This window comes from Venturia canescens, chromosome 9 (assembly GCF_019457755.1).
Source record: "Venturia canescens isolate UGA chromosome 9, ASM1945775v1, whole genome shotgun sequence".
Lineage (NCBI taxonomy): Eukaryota > Metazoa > Arthropoda > Insecta > Hymenoptera > Ichneumonidae > Venturia > Venturia canescens.
The window spans coordinates 18,327,538-18,344,574 of record NC_057429.1 but is presented as its reverse complement, the minus strand read 5'-3'; the positions used below and the strand labels follow the sequence as shown (position 1 = coordinate 18,344,574).

The following is a 17,037-nucleotide window of genomic DNA, read 5'->3' as shown; positions in this document are numbered from 1 at the left end:
AACGCCTTCCTCTTCCCCGACTCGCGTCGTGGCAAGGAGAAGCAGAGCCGAGGCGCAGGGGGAAAGATAGCGAGAGGGTTAACGAATCGTGACGAAATAGCTCTCGCACAGATAGATTGGCGTCGGGTGTCGGTGAACACGCGGTTCTTGCGCTGCAGAGCTCAGGACCCGAGATAAGATACGCGCGGATATGGCCACGCTTTTTCCTATTTTATCGCTCTCGAGTACGAGACTTAACGAGTATGCTTGAGCAAAGCCCTCGGAAAAACGCGCTGTTTCGGATGTAGTCTGTGAGAACTGTGCTACGGATGAACGCACACATATGAAAACACGAACGATCTCTTCTCATATATTCTCATATGCTGTATCATTAAGGTACGTCCCCGTACGCCCGAGCGTAGGTACGAACCGGGGCGTAGCTCGTCGACTCGAGCCACACGCCCATTTTCCCCTCCAGCCTCGAGGCTGGAGGGGGCGGGCGAGCCTCCATTGGCCACCGACCGGTTTCGTGGGCGCGGCCTCGTATTAATTATTCTAAATAAGTCGTCGTCCTGCGGTGGCTGATTATAGACCTTGCAGTGCCATAAATAGAAGCTTCGTTTACCAAAAGCCCACCACGACGGGGGGTTGCTTGAGTGAGAGAGATGGAGAAGTATCGAAGAGAGCCGTGCCTCAATATTTTTTTTCGACTGTTGCTTTCTTACTTCTAGCTTGATGCACTGCTGACTTGAAATAATATAAAAAGACAAATGAAAACAATTCGGACTCGCGCGTCATGCACTCACGCCCGCCAACGATACGATTGGATCGTTTCCGTTTCTTTTCTTTTCTTCTAACCCAACATCTCTCGGCACGTGTTGATACGAGGTCCTCTCAACGTGATGCGACTCGATCATCCGAGTTTACTCGTTCCCTTTATCCTCCAGAGGCTTCGAATTTCTTCAACCTTTTACTACCGATACCTGCGTTGTTTGTAATTACAGTTTTATCGCTACAATAAAATCACTCTATTCCTTGTGAAATATCACGATTGAAAGGGAGCGAAGAAGAAAAATAATCTTTCAGCTTCGGTCGAATACCAATTGCAGGAGAAAAAATTTATTAGCGAAAATAACTTTGGCAAGTGTTATCATCGTTACTAATCGAAAAGCATTATGCTTGACGAGGAATAATGTTCGAGGGTTGCTGCTCACGAAACCCAAAAAAACAATCGGAAAAAGTGAATTCCATCCTAAACCATAAACCCCGTACATGGACGAGCTCTCGCGCTCATTTAAATTCAGTCCCGCAATATCATTTGGCTCTTAATGATATTCCTCTTTTACCTCGAAGAATTATAGCGACTTTTGAGCGTTTTGGTGTGGCGGGATCTCTAAAACATTTGGTGTATTCTTGTGAATTCCTGTGCGGATGCTTCTCAAGTATATTATTACAGAAAGGAAGAAGAACAGAAGAAGCACGAGGAGAGTCCAAAGAGGATGTTGCGAATCTGGAAAGGAGAGGAGCAGGGGGCCGAGGGGTGAGTTCCCCCTGCAGAGAGTTAATATCGGAGAGGTATATACCTTCTTCGATCTTGGCAGTGGAGAAGAAGTGGTTGAGAAACAGCTCTCTTCCCAGGGGGCTAGTTACGGACTCTTAAACCGCGATTCCCCATTCTGTTCGCGCGCGCTCGTGTACACCGCACATAAATATATACACGTATGTGTGCACCATGTTAAGCTCGCTGCGTCGCGTTTTTATCAATTTTTTTAAAATCTCAGTTTATAACAGCAGATCTTCACGTCGGCAAGTCCGGCAACGAACGACGAGCAGCACAAGGGGAAAAAGAAATTTCGAAAGGGATTTAGCGGCGAGGGGCAGCCTGTTTATTTACGCTCGCCGACGACGGAGCCGCACATGCTGCAATCGTTTTCCGTTTTGCTCAGGCCCCATCGAATAGAGCGGTACGCATAGACAGACTCGGCCTTTGCCGCCCGACGCGGCGAGGGCCCATGGCCCGGTAAACTCGTTTTAGAGGGCTCCCCGCGCCACAGCCTCGACGGGCCCTGCGTACCCCGCTCCCCTCATCATTGGGTGCTCTCCCGACTCCCCGCCAAATTCCATAAGTTGATTCGCTGACGGCAACGAGCCGGGGCGTTGCCACGGCGCCCCAACGAACTTTCTCTCTCTCTCTCTCTTTTTCACCTCTTTTTCATTCTCCGCACGGATAATATCCTTATTGATAAATTGACACGTACCCGTGCGCGTTTAGACATCCGTGACTGCTTTTCTCATCTCGTTCCGTCTGCGTCTCTATCCACACGTTTCGTTAATATACAGATGTCTACTTCGCGTGATGAATTCGACTTTTTCAAATTGGACGATCAGTTATGAACCTCCGATTTTCTATCGCTCCGGTTCACTCCAACGAAGCCTCCCAAAATCGTAGCTCGTCGTTCGTTCTTGCGCTTATTGACGCATTTTTTCGGGATTGAACATCCGTGGTTGACCGAGTACTTACGAGGAGTGACGACTCGAACAATTTTTTTCAAATTCGTTATAATAAGTTTCAATCACGATATTAAAATATCGAGATTGGAAAAAAGTTGAAGCAGTCAAAAAATCAATTTGGAATGCACCGATGTACAATCTCGATGCCAAAAGCTTTTTGATTCAACTTAAAACTGGATTTTTCAAAGTTTTCAAAAAAACCTTTCCGACAGTCGTTTTTCATAAATGTTTTTTATCAAGTTCCCATTTACCGATTTTATTTCCGAGGATACGGTGCATTAAGAGAAAATGAGAATTGCGTTAAAAGTGAATCCGCGACAGACATTCAACTGCGCGCGTCCACTTGTTTTATTAAGAAACTTATTCGTGCTCTTTATACTCAATTATCTTAGGTATCGTATTTACGTGTATGAACGCATTTTTTCTTTACTTTTATAGGCAGTTCTCGTTGCTCGCGTTAAAAAATGACGCGGACTGTGGGCGCTTGGGATAATTATCTCGGAGATATCCGTGCGTTCGGAGACGCGTGGTTGGTTCGAAAGTCCAACGAGCAGCAGAGACGGAGAGTTAAAACAATTAGATAAAACAATTTGCATGCTAATCAACGGGCAGTGACGCGGGAGCACGTCGCATTAACTCGGCGTATAAAGGCCGTCCTTAAAGTCAGGTTTGACTTTCGGAACAAGACGTCGAGCGAGCGCGAGGAATAATTTTGAGGGGAAAAGTTCTAAGCCATTTTTTCTTCGCGGTACACACCGCAGAGTTGATGTGATACGAGGTTGAGGAGAAGCAGCCAATCTGGCGGATCGATGAAGAAAACTGGGAGTGGCGAGCTTCGGATAACGTCCAAACGTGTCGACAGTGCGTACGCGATGCTGGAGGGAGTTTCGTCCGCGCAGCACGTGATCTCCGGCGCGTAAACTGTCCCACGAATCGATTCTAATTAATCAATAAAATCCGGACGAAAAACCGGTAAAAAAGTCTACCCGAAGCGACGTTCGAGACACTTGGTATAAAAACTTGCCCGAGTGCGTGCAAACGTACGAATACGCGATAGAAATATACGTGGCTTTTGAGTGCACTTTGCTTTGGCCAAGAGAGCGCGCTCCGTTGAGAGCCATCTCGTTCAATTATTCAAAACGAATCGTATGTACGGCCGGAAAGAAGCACGGGCTCTGCGTGACCGCTTTGTCACGAGACGTTAACTTTACAGATTTTCATTATTATTAGAAATACAATTAAACGAAGCTTTTCTTTCATCCGGCTCGCGTGTTCCCAACGTGCCAACTATTAAACGATTCATACACGAGCATACGTCCTGATTACACAATTTCTACGCGTGTATTCATTATTGTTATCATTGAAGCTTTTTTCATTCGTCCATCTCCGTTATTAATACCTTTCTTATGGTCGTTATAAGCTGTGGGATACTGTACGTAACGGGGCGTGTGAACGAAGCCCCACTTCGCGATAAGTGTACTACTTTGCCTCACGAGGAAATCCGATATTTGCCTCTCTTTTCACCTCTCCACCCTCGCCTCTTGTAATTTAACCGGATCAATCTAATCCTCGGATCTTACAAACGGTTGAATGTTGAAAAAAATGAATATCAAGTAATCGTTGCGTTTGAGCCTGCGAATAAGAGGTCAAATGGAGCAATTATTTTGTGCATAATTGACTGTTTTCTTAAGGACAATCTACGAGTGATTGATAGAATCGTCGATGGATTGATCGCGTGGCGTTCGTTCAAGTGAAAAATTCCAATTGGATTTTGAAGGTTAGAAAAAGTGATAAACGCCATGAATACTGTGCAAAACCGATGTTTTCGGAATCACGCATTCTCGATGATAGTTAAAAACAAAAATGCTTCTACGCATGCCCAAATTTATGAGTGTGTACTGGCTACGACAGCCCACGAAATGATGTAGCCCCTTGAGCTTTACTCGTGTGCTCGTTTAACCGGCGCGGTAATTTAGAAATCATAATTTATTGATACGTTCGCTACGTGGACAGCTGGTTCAATAGAGACCGGAGCTAAATCGTGCACGTCGACAAAGTCGACGATACAATATAATAGAGAAAGAGAGGGAGACGAGGAGCGAGCGAGAATAGAGGAACGCCCGTAACCGCGTTCGGGAACAGAGCGATTCGAGCGGCCGCTCCACTCCGTAATCTCCGGCGGACGAATAAACTACGAGAACCAGCCCCGCGCGAACGATCGTAGAATAAATTACGTCGCAGAGAACGGGCAGCAGCATCTGCTGCTCCGGACGTCGCTCTTGGATAATACATTTGTTGCTCGTACCTCGTAAAATCGTGGAGCAAAAGGTTTTTTACAGAGGAGAGTGAGAGACGCGGGGCTGGCCGAATGAGACGGGAGACGAGCTGAGCTTGCCATATGTAGATACAGGTATGACGAAGAATAATGACGAAGCCGCAAGGGTCGTGAGTTTTTGTATAAAGCAATTTCATCCTGCGAGAAGCCGCCTTGACGAGTGAGCATTGTAAAAGCTGGGCTGCCCTTACGACGCGATGCGGAGCGAATAATTGAGGATCCTCAATGAATCTAGGATTGAAACGAACACGTCCATGTACGGATGCACCGACGTCCGATATCCGGGAAGCCGGCATTCGGATGTTTAGTCACTTATCGTGATGCCAGTTTCGTCCTCTTGTATGTTATCAACGAGTATACGAGCCCCACGAATGCGCGTACAACCGTATGGAATCGTTGATATTCACGAGTTCGCGGGGTTGTAACAAAGAAAAATTTCAGACGAAGAATGCCCTTCCATACGAGCCTCCCGCAGTCTCGGGACGAGCCCGGCTGGGCGGTTTCTTTCTGCTCTTGTAGGCGGAGTCGAGAACTGGGCGTAAACATTGCCGTCGGCCCGGGGAAGGGGAAGCAGTTTTTTGTAGCAGTGGGGGTAGGAGGAGCCGGTCTGCCTTGATTCTCTCCAGGCTCGTAAATCAGTATTTCAATCAACGCTCCAAAAAATCCAATATGATAGAACAACATGCTGTCTTGAGTGCCAAAATTCTCATCAGCGTGGTCGGCTGTTTTTCGTTCCCGTATAGAAAGATTTTCCGCAGAAATATCGTCCGAATTCCATTTCCCCGGAATAAATGTGGAGCTCCGCGGGCTAAGTTGGCAGGGGTGGGTCGAGTGCGAAGATTTTCTTGGGGTGGTGGGATTCGGGTGCGAAGACCCCGATCGAACTCGCTTTCGTGGCGTTCAAGTGTCCGATGAGAGGAGCCGGCACCCAGTGGGGGTGGGCAAGGAGTACGCCGAGCTCCCCCACTCCGCTCCGTGGCCGGGTCCCCCATGACAATATAGTGGGGGGGTGCCTTCGCACCATAGAGCGAAGAGCGCGGGAGGCGTTGCCGATATCGGATCCGTAGGCGGTCCCCGGGATCGAACCTTAATAGAGATACAATCGAGGGTGTCTCTCGAGTGCACTCTGGAGGCAAAGCACAGCAAAGTCCGAGTTCGCTGTGCCCGCTAGAAGGAGCGCGCCGGTGGTGGTGGCAAAGTCCGAGGGGCTTGAGCGAGCTGTAACTAAAGTAAGAGAAGGAGGAGGCTGAAGAAGTAGAAGGAGGAGGAGGAAGTCGTAGGAGCTCGTGTGACGGTGGAGGGAAAGCGGTAAGTAGGGACCTCGGGGCCCCCTAGTTTAGACATCACCGAGCGACGGATGGACAGCCAGTCAGACCCGTCACGGCACTCGCTCGAGTATAGCTCGGTAAACCCTTCGGGAAAAGCCAAACTAGCCGAAAAAAAAGCTAGCATATACATATACACTTGATAGTGTTGCACTCTCGTGACCAGTGGTCGAGAGTCAAACGCATCGAGTTCGCCTTTACTGTATCATCGTTTATTCTCGACCGGTCTTCAACACGTGTACACAGTCTCATCAGTGAACTTGCTATGCAATCGTGATCACATTGGGAGCAAATATTAGTGAAACGTGAAAGGTCCTAGTGTCTTTTATATCCTACGACTTCATCCAGAGCTTGAAGGGGGGACTTTGTTGACGGAGGGTGCTCGGGGTGGCAACAGTTCGGGACACGGGGACTTTGACATGATTTTATAAACGCGTGTACGGAGAACATTTGATTTTGAGAAGCTCGAATAAACTGAGTGTCAAAAGTACAGCGATAAACAATGAGCGTGGCTCTTGCAACGATGGAAAGCGCTTACGGGCTTCGTCTAGGCTTGGGCATCCATCACAATCGTCACTCGCTTCATCATCATTCCCATCTACTTCACCACACTCCCCATACGAGCTTTCATCATCACCATCATCAGTCGAGGTCGCTGCGTTCACCATCGCCAGCAAGGTCGATCGACAGCCACGTCGCAGTGGAGTCTTCATCACCCAGAACGATCCATCATCATCGGGATGCCGATGATGACGCGGCCCCACTGAGATTCAGCGTTGACAACATACTACGTCCGGATTTTGGTAGGGACGCTATATTGAGCACGAGAACGACGATCAAACGACCTTGCTCGTCGCCCATTCGACCCACTGTTCAACTACCGCGTCACAGCCCACTTCCGGTCCCACGTGATCTTAGCCTCTCCGGTGCGGCTGCAGCTAGACTCTCGTCGCCGCAATCCTCATCAACGAGCCCCAGCAGCTATTCGACGCCGATTCATTCGAGCCGGCAAGAGAGAGAAAGTTTCAACGCCCAGTGCACAAGTGGCTCGACGTCGCCGGCGTTACCTCGACACTCGGGCGGACTCAGCAGAAGCGGAAGTCTCGAAAGCCTTGCCAGTAATCGCAGCTCCGTCACTGGATCTTCCTTCAATGGTGGTGCTTCCCTCTCGTCAGGAGCTTCGACCATTGGCTGCGGTGAATCTGTCAGCGGTGACAGCCTCACTTCTTCCGCTACTTCCGGCAATGCTGCACAACAAAATAGCCCATGGCCTGCCTGGGTTTACTGCACGAGATACTCGGACAGACCCTCTTCCGGTGAGTTGACGGATTCCACTTTCTTTTTGTATTTTACATTTTCAACGCCGCTGAGCCGGACGTATATTGAGCAATCTGTGTTCTTCATTCCGTGTAACAGGGCTCGTGATGATAATTGTAAAGTTTAGAGATTTCATCTGCAGAAATGAAGCTCCCAACTTTGTACCTGAGGGACTTTTGGTTATTTAAATTCGTGACTTTTAAAAATTGAAATAAAAATCTTCTCGAAAATGAAAAGTATTCGTGCTTATCTTCAACACTCTTTCGCCGTTTGTGGTAAAAAAAATGATCCACAGGCTGGGAAAAAAATGCATCGAGTATAAAGTTAAGATTCGTTTCCACTCACAAAAAAATGACACAGTAGCGCACAAATGTTTTTTCAATCGTTCGATGCTTCGTGCTGCAATGAAATTGTGCTATCAACTCGTATCACAATTGTTCTCAAGCGATTCGAAAGTTATTCGTGTACGTTGGTGGGAGTGCTGAAATATAAAACTACCGCAAACTTGTTCCGTGGCTCGAGAGAATTTATTTTCTCAGTCTACTGATCAAAAAGAAGCGTTCACTCCTTCGGTGTTTAACATTATTTTTATCTCAAATGTCCAGACGAGGCGATTCGTCTTTTTTTCTCTTACTCATCGAATCAGCGAATGGACGTTCCACTTTTGTCGCTTTAATATTATACGAACGGGGGCTAGAAGTGCCAGTTTAGGTCGTAGGCGACACACATCAGCCTAGAACTGTACATTTTATGGAGCATAATAAGGTTGTACGGGTACAGAGTTTAGCGACCATATGCTTATGGACGCAGGGTAGTACATCGGCGGGGTTAACGTACATCCACTCTTCAATCACCACCTGCCGAGTTCCCATGCCACCATTTTTTTCGTACATGCGACGATCCCGGTGTTACGAAAGACATGAGATACTCGTCGCGTATATTAAGCGCAAACAAGGATGGACGTTTATGTATTTCACGAGCGTGAAAAATCCAATGACCTCGAGCGAACGAATAAATATTGTACGGACGTTTGCTCTCTGTCGATAAGTCGCTTAAATCGTTTGATGAAAAATTTACTGACGTGCTGGGGTATATTATGAAATAAATTAATATCCGTTTGCATAATACTGTACAAACGTACGTTTATACGCGATGTTCCGAAAGATTCTCGCTTCGTCTTCCGAGCGAGTGACACGTTGTTGAGTTGCTCGTTTTTTTCAACTCTTTTTTAGTCCTACGAGTCGAATATCAAGACGAGACTTCTAACGGTAAATCTCGAACGCTGACCCCCATCTCTTTTTCTCGTTCTACGTCTCTCTATTTCACCCAGTGGCTCTCGCTCGCTTTCTCGTTCTCACTCGCGTGGCTCATATTGCTCATGTTCACGAATAATAAATATTCATCAGTCGCGAAACTCTGTCTCGCCTCAGCCGAAGCTTCGCCTGCGATCCTGCTTTTGGGGAACGAGGTTGTTTCACTCTTTTTTTTTCCCATACCGCGTGCTGCTTCCTTTTTCATCCTGCGCCACCTGAATATTCGTAATATTGAAATTTTATTCGTTCCAACTTTATTTTCTCTGACAAGGATGAATTATGGACAATCAACGGATAAGAGGTGCATTATTTAATGGAATATTTGATACTATTTTTCAAGATTTCAATCTCTCGTAAACCAATGACTTTTTTATTCACTTTTGTAATGACGAATTTATTTAATGGCATTAATAATTCTTCGTTCAGGCTAATTTGCTTAACAAAAATCTTGCCAAGAACTCTGGCAAATTCAACGAAAATCTTCACAACTCTACTTTTGGGATGAAACATTTTTCCTTTTTCGTGTTCTTCCGTAACTCTCAATATTTATAAATTCTCAATCAACGCTGTTGAAGAAAAGTCGTTTTTTTGCGCCCCACTAATTGACCACTCGTTAGTTAATACCGTGCATAAAAATCGTGACTCGTCTGTACCAGCTATGAATTATTTTCCAGCGGTGAGGCGAGTTCCTGGTTCCACTAAATGTGTGTGCCAGAGTCTTTCTGTTTTGCTTGTAACGGAGTTAGTCGGTTGTCGTTCACATTTGCTCTGTCATAAATGACGTTATTAATAAATAGTGCTATAACGAGGGATACACGATATGTCCTTCCGTGTAACACGGAGACGAACATACGTTTTGTTTCCCACAAACCTATCACAACAGCAGTCGGGCCATCGGGAAAAGAGAGAGAGAGAGAGAGAGAGAGGAAGAGGGAGCTTTATATTCTGTGCATCGAGCGCGGTGTATCAATCCGTTTTTATGAAAGAATTCGCGATAGATTGTCGAGCTCAGCTACGTTGAGGGTTGAATAATTGAAGCTCGTGTTGCACGGCGACTGAAAAGTTCTGAGCGAATTAGCTCAGAAGTACGATTTTTTCCCGTGTCTCATGTGCATTAACGTTTTTATTTCCGTTTGTTTGTTTCAATAGGACCACGAACGAGACGAGTGAAGCGAACCTCGAACAGTGAGAAAGGTTCGACGTCCGACGAGAAAAGACCAAGAACGGCTTTCAGTGGGGAACAATTGGCAAGACTAAAAGCAGAATTTGCGGAAAGTCGTTACCTCACGGAACGACGAAGACAACAATTGTCGCGTGATCTCGGCTTGAACGAGGCCCAAATTAAAATTTGGTTCCAGAACAAACGCGCGAAAATCAAGAAATCGAGCGGCCAAAAAAATCCCCTGGCCCTTCAACTCATGGCTCAAGGCTTGTACAACCATTCAACCGTCCCCGTCGACGAGGATGGCGAAGAAATTGCCGATCCTGAGAGTCAATCGTCCGTTTAAAATTACATTTTCCCGTCATATTTTTAGTTCGCGAAATTGTGTGTTTCAACTAAAGAAAAATGAAGTTTTCGCTTCTTTAAATTATTTATTCAACTGTAAATATCGTCGCTGTGAATATATTCGTCAAACACAACACGTACTTGTACACACAATCCTAAAATATTACGTGAGCTCGTAATATAGAAAATATAAATAAATATATTAATCTATGTTCATACAAAAACATATGAATGTTGAAAAAAACGTTATCGTAGTTTTAGGATAATGTACATAGCGATTCATATTGTTAAAATATTATTTGTACATTCACGATACAACATGCTTTACGAGGAAAATTTAAAAACGATCTCATACCTCATAATTTATGTAAATATTGGTATAATCATTACACATTCATATTAATTTTAACGATAATTTCCGACGATCCATGACAAATCTGTCATTTGTCCCAGTTTTGATTCCTGTCGATTACGCATCCTATATTTATGTATCATATGCAATCATAACGCGGACACATGTTCCGGGAATTAAAAAAAACACAAATTCGAGCATTAAACCTGTTTTTTTTCTTTCTGACATTTTCCTTCGTCCGAAATTGAAATTCGTTTCCTTCATACTTTATTCCACAATTTCCTTGCAGTTCCGATTTCCAAAATCAGTTTATTTCGTCAGACAGCTTTTCTTATCAATTTTGACCGGAATAAAGATTCGGTAGAATGGGAAAAAAAAATAAAATTCCAAGTTTAAATAGGTTTCACAATAATGGAATTTCATTAAAAAATACTTCGTTTTAAGTCCGTATTTCTAGCTAGGGACGTGACAGAATTTCAACGCCAATGGAGCATTCAAAAGTGGATAATTTCAATTGACTTTTCGGCGTCTTGTCGAGGCGACCTGAGCAAAGCGAGCGTTTGAATACGGTTTGAAGGCAGTCTTGGAGGTTATGGATACTTTGTTTTATTCGTCGAACACGATTCGTTATTCATATTGAAAGATATTGAAATGCATGACGCTCAAAGGAGCCCGAAAATTTGTAAGAAGAGCAAACATTTATTTCCTTTTATCTTAAATATCAGATGCAAATTAAAACTCGAGCGGAACGTTTGAACAAAAAAATCGATTTATTTAGCTTCTCTCAAAGGTAAAGTGTGTTATTGACGTCGAAGCAAATTGTATCGAACGAAAGAAATTAGAAAACCAGGAGCAGTGTTTAACTGAGCGTGTCGCTTGTTGGTGACTCTCTCGAAGTCTCGAAGTGTCCCAGAATCGCTAATTATACGTTTGGGTGGGCGTGTCGAGCTCGCTATACCCCCGAGTATTTCCTCTCTCTCTCTACCTCTTTATCTCTGTCTCTCCACGGTCCATTTTCCGGTGACACATTGCGAGTTTCGTGCCCGAGTGAGCAAGCCTCCTAGGCGATAATTGATCCCGAATTAACGAGCCACCCTTTATCTCGGCTGCGGACTACTGACAAATGAATGGCTGTGTCGCTCGTCGACTCTGTGACGAGGACGATGATGACTTGCAATGAAATCCAGATGACAGTTCGGTTTTGTCAACCTTTTTCGCCGTTCGTTCTGTCATCGCGAAGATTCAGGCTACGAATGCGAGCTCGAAAGTTTTACTGTTTCTCAATCCTCAGATCTCATGTCAAAGATTTTTCACTGAAGATTCAAACTTATCTGAAATTTGTTTCTAGATCGAACGATCTTCAGTTGCATTGAATTTCGATTTATCTTTTATTCTATTTTCTGAAAGACTCGAATAAACATTGTTTCGTTTTATCATCCCGAATAAAAATGCTGAGCAAGTCTACTTCCTGAGAAATATTTCGGACAAGGCTTCGCGCTGTTTCTCGCTTGCTAAATAACGAGAATGGCCGGTGTGAGGATTGTAAATACAGAAAGATGAATACAGGATCGTTGCGTCCCTTTCGCCATCGTATTTAATCCTGGCAATTCGTAATTGCAGGAATTTCCGTGTTGCAAAGAGAGAATTGTTGACGTAGGTGTGTCGACGTGCGCACGTGTGCGAGAATGAATTTCTCAGGCTTTGCCAACTGGACGGAATAAATTGGTGGATGCCTTCTCAACTATGGGGTTTGCAGCTTTATCTATATGCAGAGATGGGAGGTATCGTGATAGCCATTAAGGGTCTCAACCCCGTAGGGCAGTTCGTAGTGGCTCACTAAATTTTCACACTCGTGTGAGGCTACGCGCCGCGGCAACTTGTGAACCGCAAATTAATGGCTGCAACCCTGCATAACCTTGTTCCGTACTGCCCCCAGCGACTCTTGTTTATCGCGCTATTTTGCTCAAATATATATGGACTCCATCTCCAAGTGCTGGCTCCGTTTATGAAGGATTTCGCAACTACGGTTTATATCTTCACGAATTAACGCTTTTGCTTACTCCCCCCGCCTCTTCTTCCCCTAAATCCTGAGATATTTGAAGCAAGCTTCCCGTACGCAAGAACTGAGTTACGCGGAGCAAGTTAACCACCGGGGACCTTGCCACCGCGTGAGGCTCGGTGGTTTCGTTCAAGAGTTCGCTGCGGTTTCTCTAAGGAAATTCTTACGACACTACAATGACCTCTTGTGGCGGAATTTCGGGACCGCAGAAATGTCCCGCAGTGTGTAATACAACTGATGATTACAGCAAGGCTAACCTGGTTTTTAATTCTTCTGTATCTGTCCGAGTGTTCATTGAAAATCATTTTCATAGTCATAAGAATTGTTTTTTTCTACGTTTCTTTCCTGATTGGAGTTCAGTCATCCGCAGTGACATTTCCTCGTGTCAAAGTGTTTATTTCCTCGTGAAATCGCCGAATTCGGTGCCTTTTCGTCTAGCAGCAGAGGAAGAAAGTTTTTCATCGACTGAAACGCTAACTCGTTAATGTTGTTAGAAAAAAATGTGAGAGTTTGAAATATCTGCTGTGATATGTTGTGGAGTAAGAAAGTTTGGAATGAAGAAAAACTCGAAGATTTCTCATAGCTGGATGTAGCGGCATGGACGTTCCGTCATTTCCACGAAGGAGCAGTACAAAAATATCCAAACTCTTTGATATATTTTCCATCCTTTCTCGAGAGCGATCGAGCGAGGCTTTTTTTCATGCCGCGCGAGACAGGACTCCTGGTTTCAAGATCGTATAAGTTAAGGGGCGCGTGGGCGTTCGCGCTCTGTGACCCCGCGAAAACGTGCCGGAGAGCGATATAATTTATCGCCATGGCTTTTCGGAATAGCGAGAGTGAGATGAAGGGGAGAGAGATAGAGAGGGAGAGTTGTGCGTCGTAGTTTGCGAATCCAAAGACTGCGCCGGCCGCGTTGTACCGGCGCAGAAGAGGGAGAGCAAAAGTACCATAAAAAAGGTTTACAAGAAATTAGAAGGCCAAAGAAGAGTGAGCTTCGAGCTCGGGTCTCCTGTGGAGCATAGCGAAACAAATATATCTATAGATCTGCACGCGAATGCCATTTCCGTGTGCTTTTGCTTCGGGCTCTCGTTGCAGATGCGAGACGAGAGTGAAGAGTCTTGAGCGAGCCCACTTAGCTGCCCGTAAATGTGTCGCCTTCTCGTATCGTTTCTTTCTCTCTCTCTCTCTTTCCCTTCCTTTCACCAACGTTTCCTCTCCTGGCAGATGTTTCATCGTAGATCACCCAAAAGCGCCAAATACATTCGCGATCTATAAACAGATAAATACCAGAAGACAAGACGCGGAGTCCCCAGTGTTCCCGTGTCGCTGGTTATTAAGGGGAAAGCGTGTTCCGCGAGGACAGAAAATCAAAAGCGATTGAAGCGATGGGACAGGAAGGCCGCGAGGTCCGGGGCTTTCCAGGGGTTGATCGCGCGCGGCTCGCTCCAGTGGCATCTCCTCCGTCTTTCCTCTCTCTTCTCTTTCCTTTCGCACTATTTCTCCCGCCGAGTTTCTCGCTTCGTCGGGATCTCTCTCATCGCGTCTTTAGTCTCTGAGGATGATGCGCTTAGCTTGTTTCGACGGTGATTCTGCGCCTATAATCTATTACCGCGTCATGTGTATACGTATATTCATCTTTTTCCTTTACGTGATCGTTGGATCTTGAAAATCGCCGAAAGACTCAGGGCGCGCACGCTCGCTGCTCGTCGTCGTCGTCGTCGTCGTCGTCGTCGTCGTCGTTGGCCGTAACGTGTAATTGGCCCGGCTGTGAACGCGATATTAGATCCTCGTTATCCTAACGAGCTGAAATACCCAACTAAAACGGTACATGTCCGCGAATATCGTCCCCCCCCCCCCCCCCCCCCCCGCCCCCTTTCTACCTTCCCATGTGCGTGAACTTGTGCCACGAGATAAACGAAGAGTGAAAGGGAAGAGAAGATGAAAGAGACTTGCGGGCTTGTGAGCTGCCGATGGTGTGAGAAAATCCGGGCAAGGTAGCGCGAACGCAAAACTTCTTGGACGTCGAGAATCCTTCTTTTGCTCCATTTCTCCATCCCTCTCTCCCTCGATATCTCTCCTTCTCTATGTTCCGTTTCATTTTCGTGCCCATTCCAAACATATTCTCCGTAGCTCCGACGCTCTTTTGCCCTCGAACATAATCCACTTGCCAATTAATCTTTCAGATTATTTACGAATAACATACGGCAACTTACACGTTCAACTTACACGTTTGTGTATACGCATGTCTCGTGCTATTGATGTGAATACTGGCGTATAAGGTACGTTTGTACCGATGGAACAAAATTTACGATTCTCATTCACCAATTAAATAAATATCTAACCCCACATTATGAAACGTGTGCGCATGCGACACACAGAACCAATCACCGAGCTAATTATACGGCACATCGAACCGGCTGCATGATAATTACAATATTTACCTACGTGCGTGTTCAACACTCGCAGCTATGAGTTCGCAACATATCTCTATCCTTTGGACAAATTACTGATATTGTAATTCGATTATTAATCTGTCATTTTCCATATTCTTATTGCAGATTCTAGCCTATGATCAGTGGAATTTGTAAAAAAAACGAGTGGGTCGGTGACTTCGACGAGAGCGCTGTCTGCATGCCTTCGTTTAAGGTGGTTCCTCCACGAGACAGTTAAATTAGGAAATTATTTAAATTTGGCATACGTATTGTTTAACACATGAACAACACCTCTATAAAATTTTAACAAGTTTCACCATCCCGAGCCCGAGATATATGTAATTGAAGTTGACTCAATTAACACGTAACATATGGACCATGCATAAGCAAACGGCACATTATAAATTCTGCCGCTAGTACTAAAATTAGAAAGTTTATAAAAAAACGAGGAGGAGCTAGAGCAGGATATCACAGATATTGTGAAAAAAAATCAAGGCGATTGACCATCTAGTTTGACAGATATAGCCTCGGGAAGTACGAAGGTTTAGGCTGCATACGATATATTTTGCAAGCGAACAAGCGAATGTCGTCTGTATAGACAACCTTTTCTCTGTGTTGAAGCGTAACCTGGATAGTTCCGTCAAAAAATTTACTCACGATGTCGGATCAAAAATACTTTTAGAACAAATTTTACGAAAGCAAATGATATTTGTACTATATCTGCTGCCACCGAGTACGTATATAGGGTCTTTACAAAGTTATTGATTACGATCCGAACGAATTATCAAGCCTTTTAATATGCTGACAGTACATAACTTTTGGTTGGGGCTGTCGCAGAGGATCAACCTTAATTCTTGACATTCTCAAATGTTCCTCTTACTTTGTACGGTTGTGAGGAATCATTTTTTTTGTTAAACCTATCGGTTCCTGGATTCGTTCATTTTGAGAATTGCTCGCAATTATATTTAATATTGAATATAATTCATTTTGTTGGTTGTATCGAGAGAGATGGGCAATTCGTCCATACTCTTACGCCCCGAACGAATACAGGAAGCTTTGCATAAAGAACTTTTGAAAGTGCGAAGACAGATTTCACTCAATTGGATGCTGTAATGAGCTTATTGTGCTAAAATGATCCAGAAAATTCCGTCGCACCGACAAAGCTCCATGTTTTTTTTATTTCTTTTTTTTTTTATCTCAGGTGGTGCGCGCGTGTATGAATCACCATGAAAATATTCTTTCTCGATGTATATCGTGGTCGGGAGAAAAGGGAAGATTCGATGAAAGAGGAGGAGGGTCACTCTCACGGTAGCGCTCTCGATCGTCTCTTTTCCCTTTTCGCGGTTCCGTCGAAGGGAGAATCGAGTGCGCCGAAGAGCCTCTCGCTCGGTGTCTTTCTCTCTTGCAATATAATCTCGAATGCTGAGGAAAGAGGAGCCTAGCGAGAGAAGGAGCGAAAACCGCGTGAGCTCCCTCGACGGTGGTCGGTTGGAAGGGCGGCAATTCGCGGGCGTCTCGTTTCACGGTTCACACAACGAGGGGCACAGTCGTTCTCCACGTTGGTGCGGTTTAAGGGCATAAAGATACGTATAGCTGTATACGTACGTGTGGTACTTCGGGATGCTCCGCGGACGAGAGAGAGCGGAGGCATCGCTGCTAAGAGAAACGTGTAAGTACGCGAGAGAGAAGGATCGAGCGACGACTGTATGTTCGAACCGCGAGCAAGAGGGAGAAAGGGAGAGAGAGCGAGAAGGCGGAAGAGGGAGAGGGAAGATAAAAGAGTGTGCTGCAGCAGCAACAGCAGCACGGGACTATTGGAACGCGAGGGCCTCGAGAGAAGAGTAGAGAGACCACCCAACGCGATCGCGCGCCGGACTTCGGTATCGCGGAGGTAAAAGAGAGAGAAA

General features: G+C 45.4%; 1 protein-coding gene across 1 annotated transcript; it reads left to right on the top strand.

Moving 5' to 3' along the window:
* The first annotated feature begins 6,148 nt into the window (after window positions 1–6,148).
* LOC122416311 (segmentation polarity homeobox protein engrailed-like) lies at window positions 6,149–10,844 on the top strand. Its single transcript, XM_043429114.1, has 2 exons — window positions 6,149–7,466; window positions 9,930–10,844. Exons 1-2 carry the CDS (start codon window positions 6,653–6,655, stop codon window positions 10,286–10,288), a joined length of 1,173 nt encoding a protein of 390 aa, XP_043285049.1. The 5' UTR covers window positions 6,149–6,652; the 3' UTR covers window positions 10,289–10,844.
* Window positions 10,845–17,037: the final 6,193 nt, after the last annotated feature.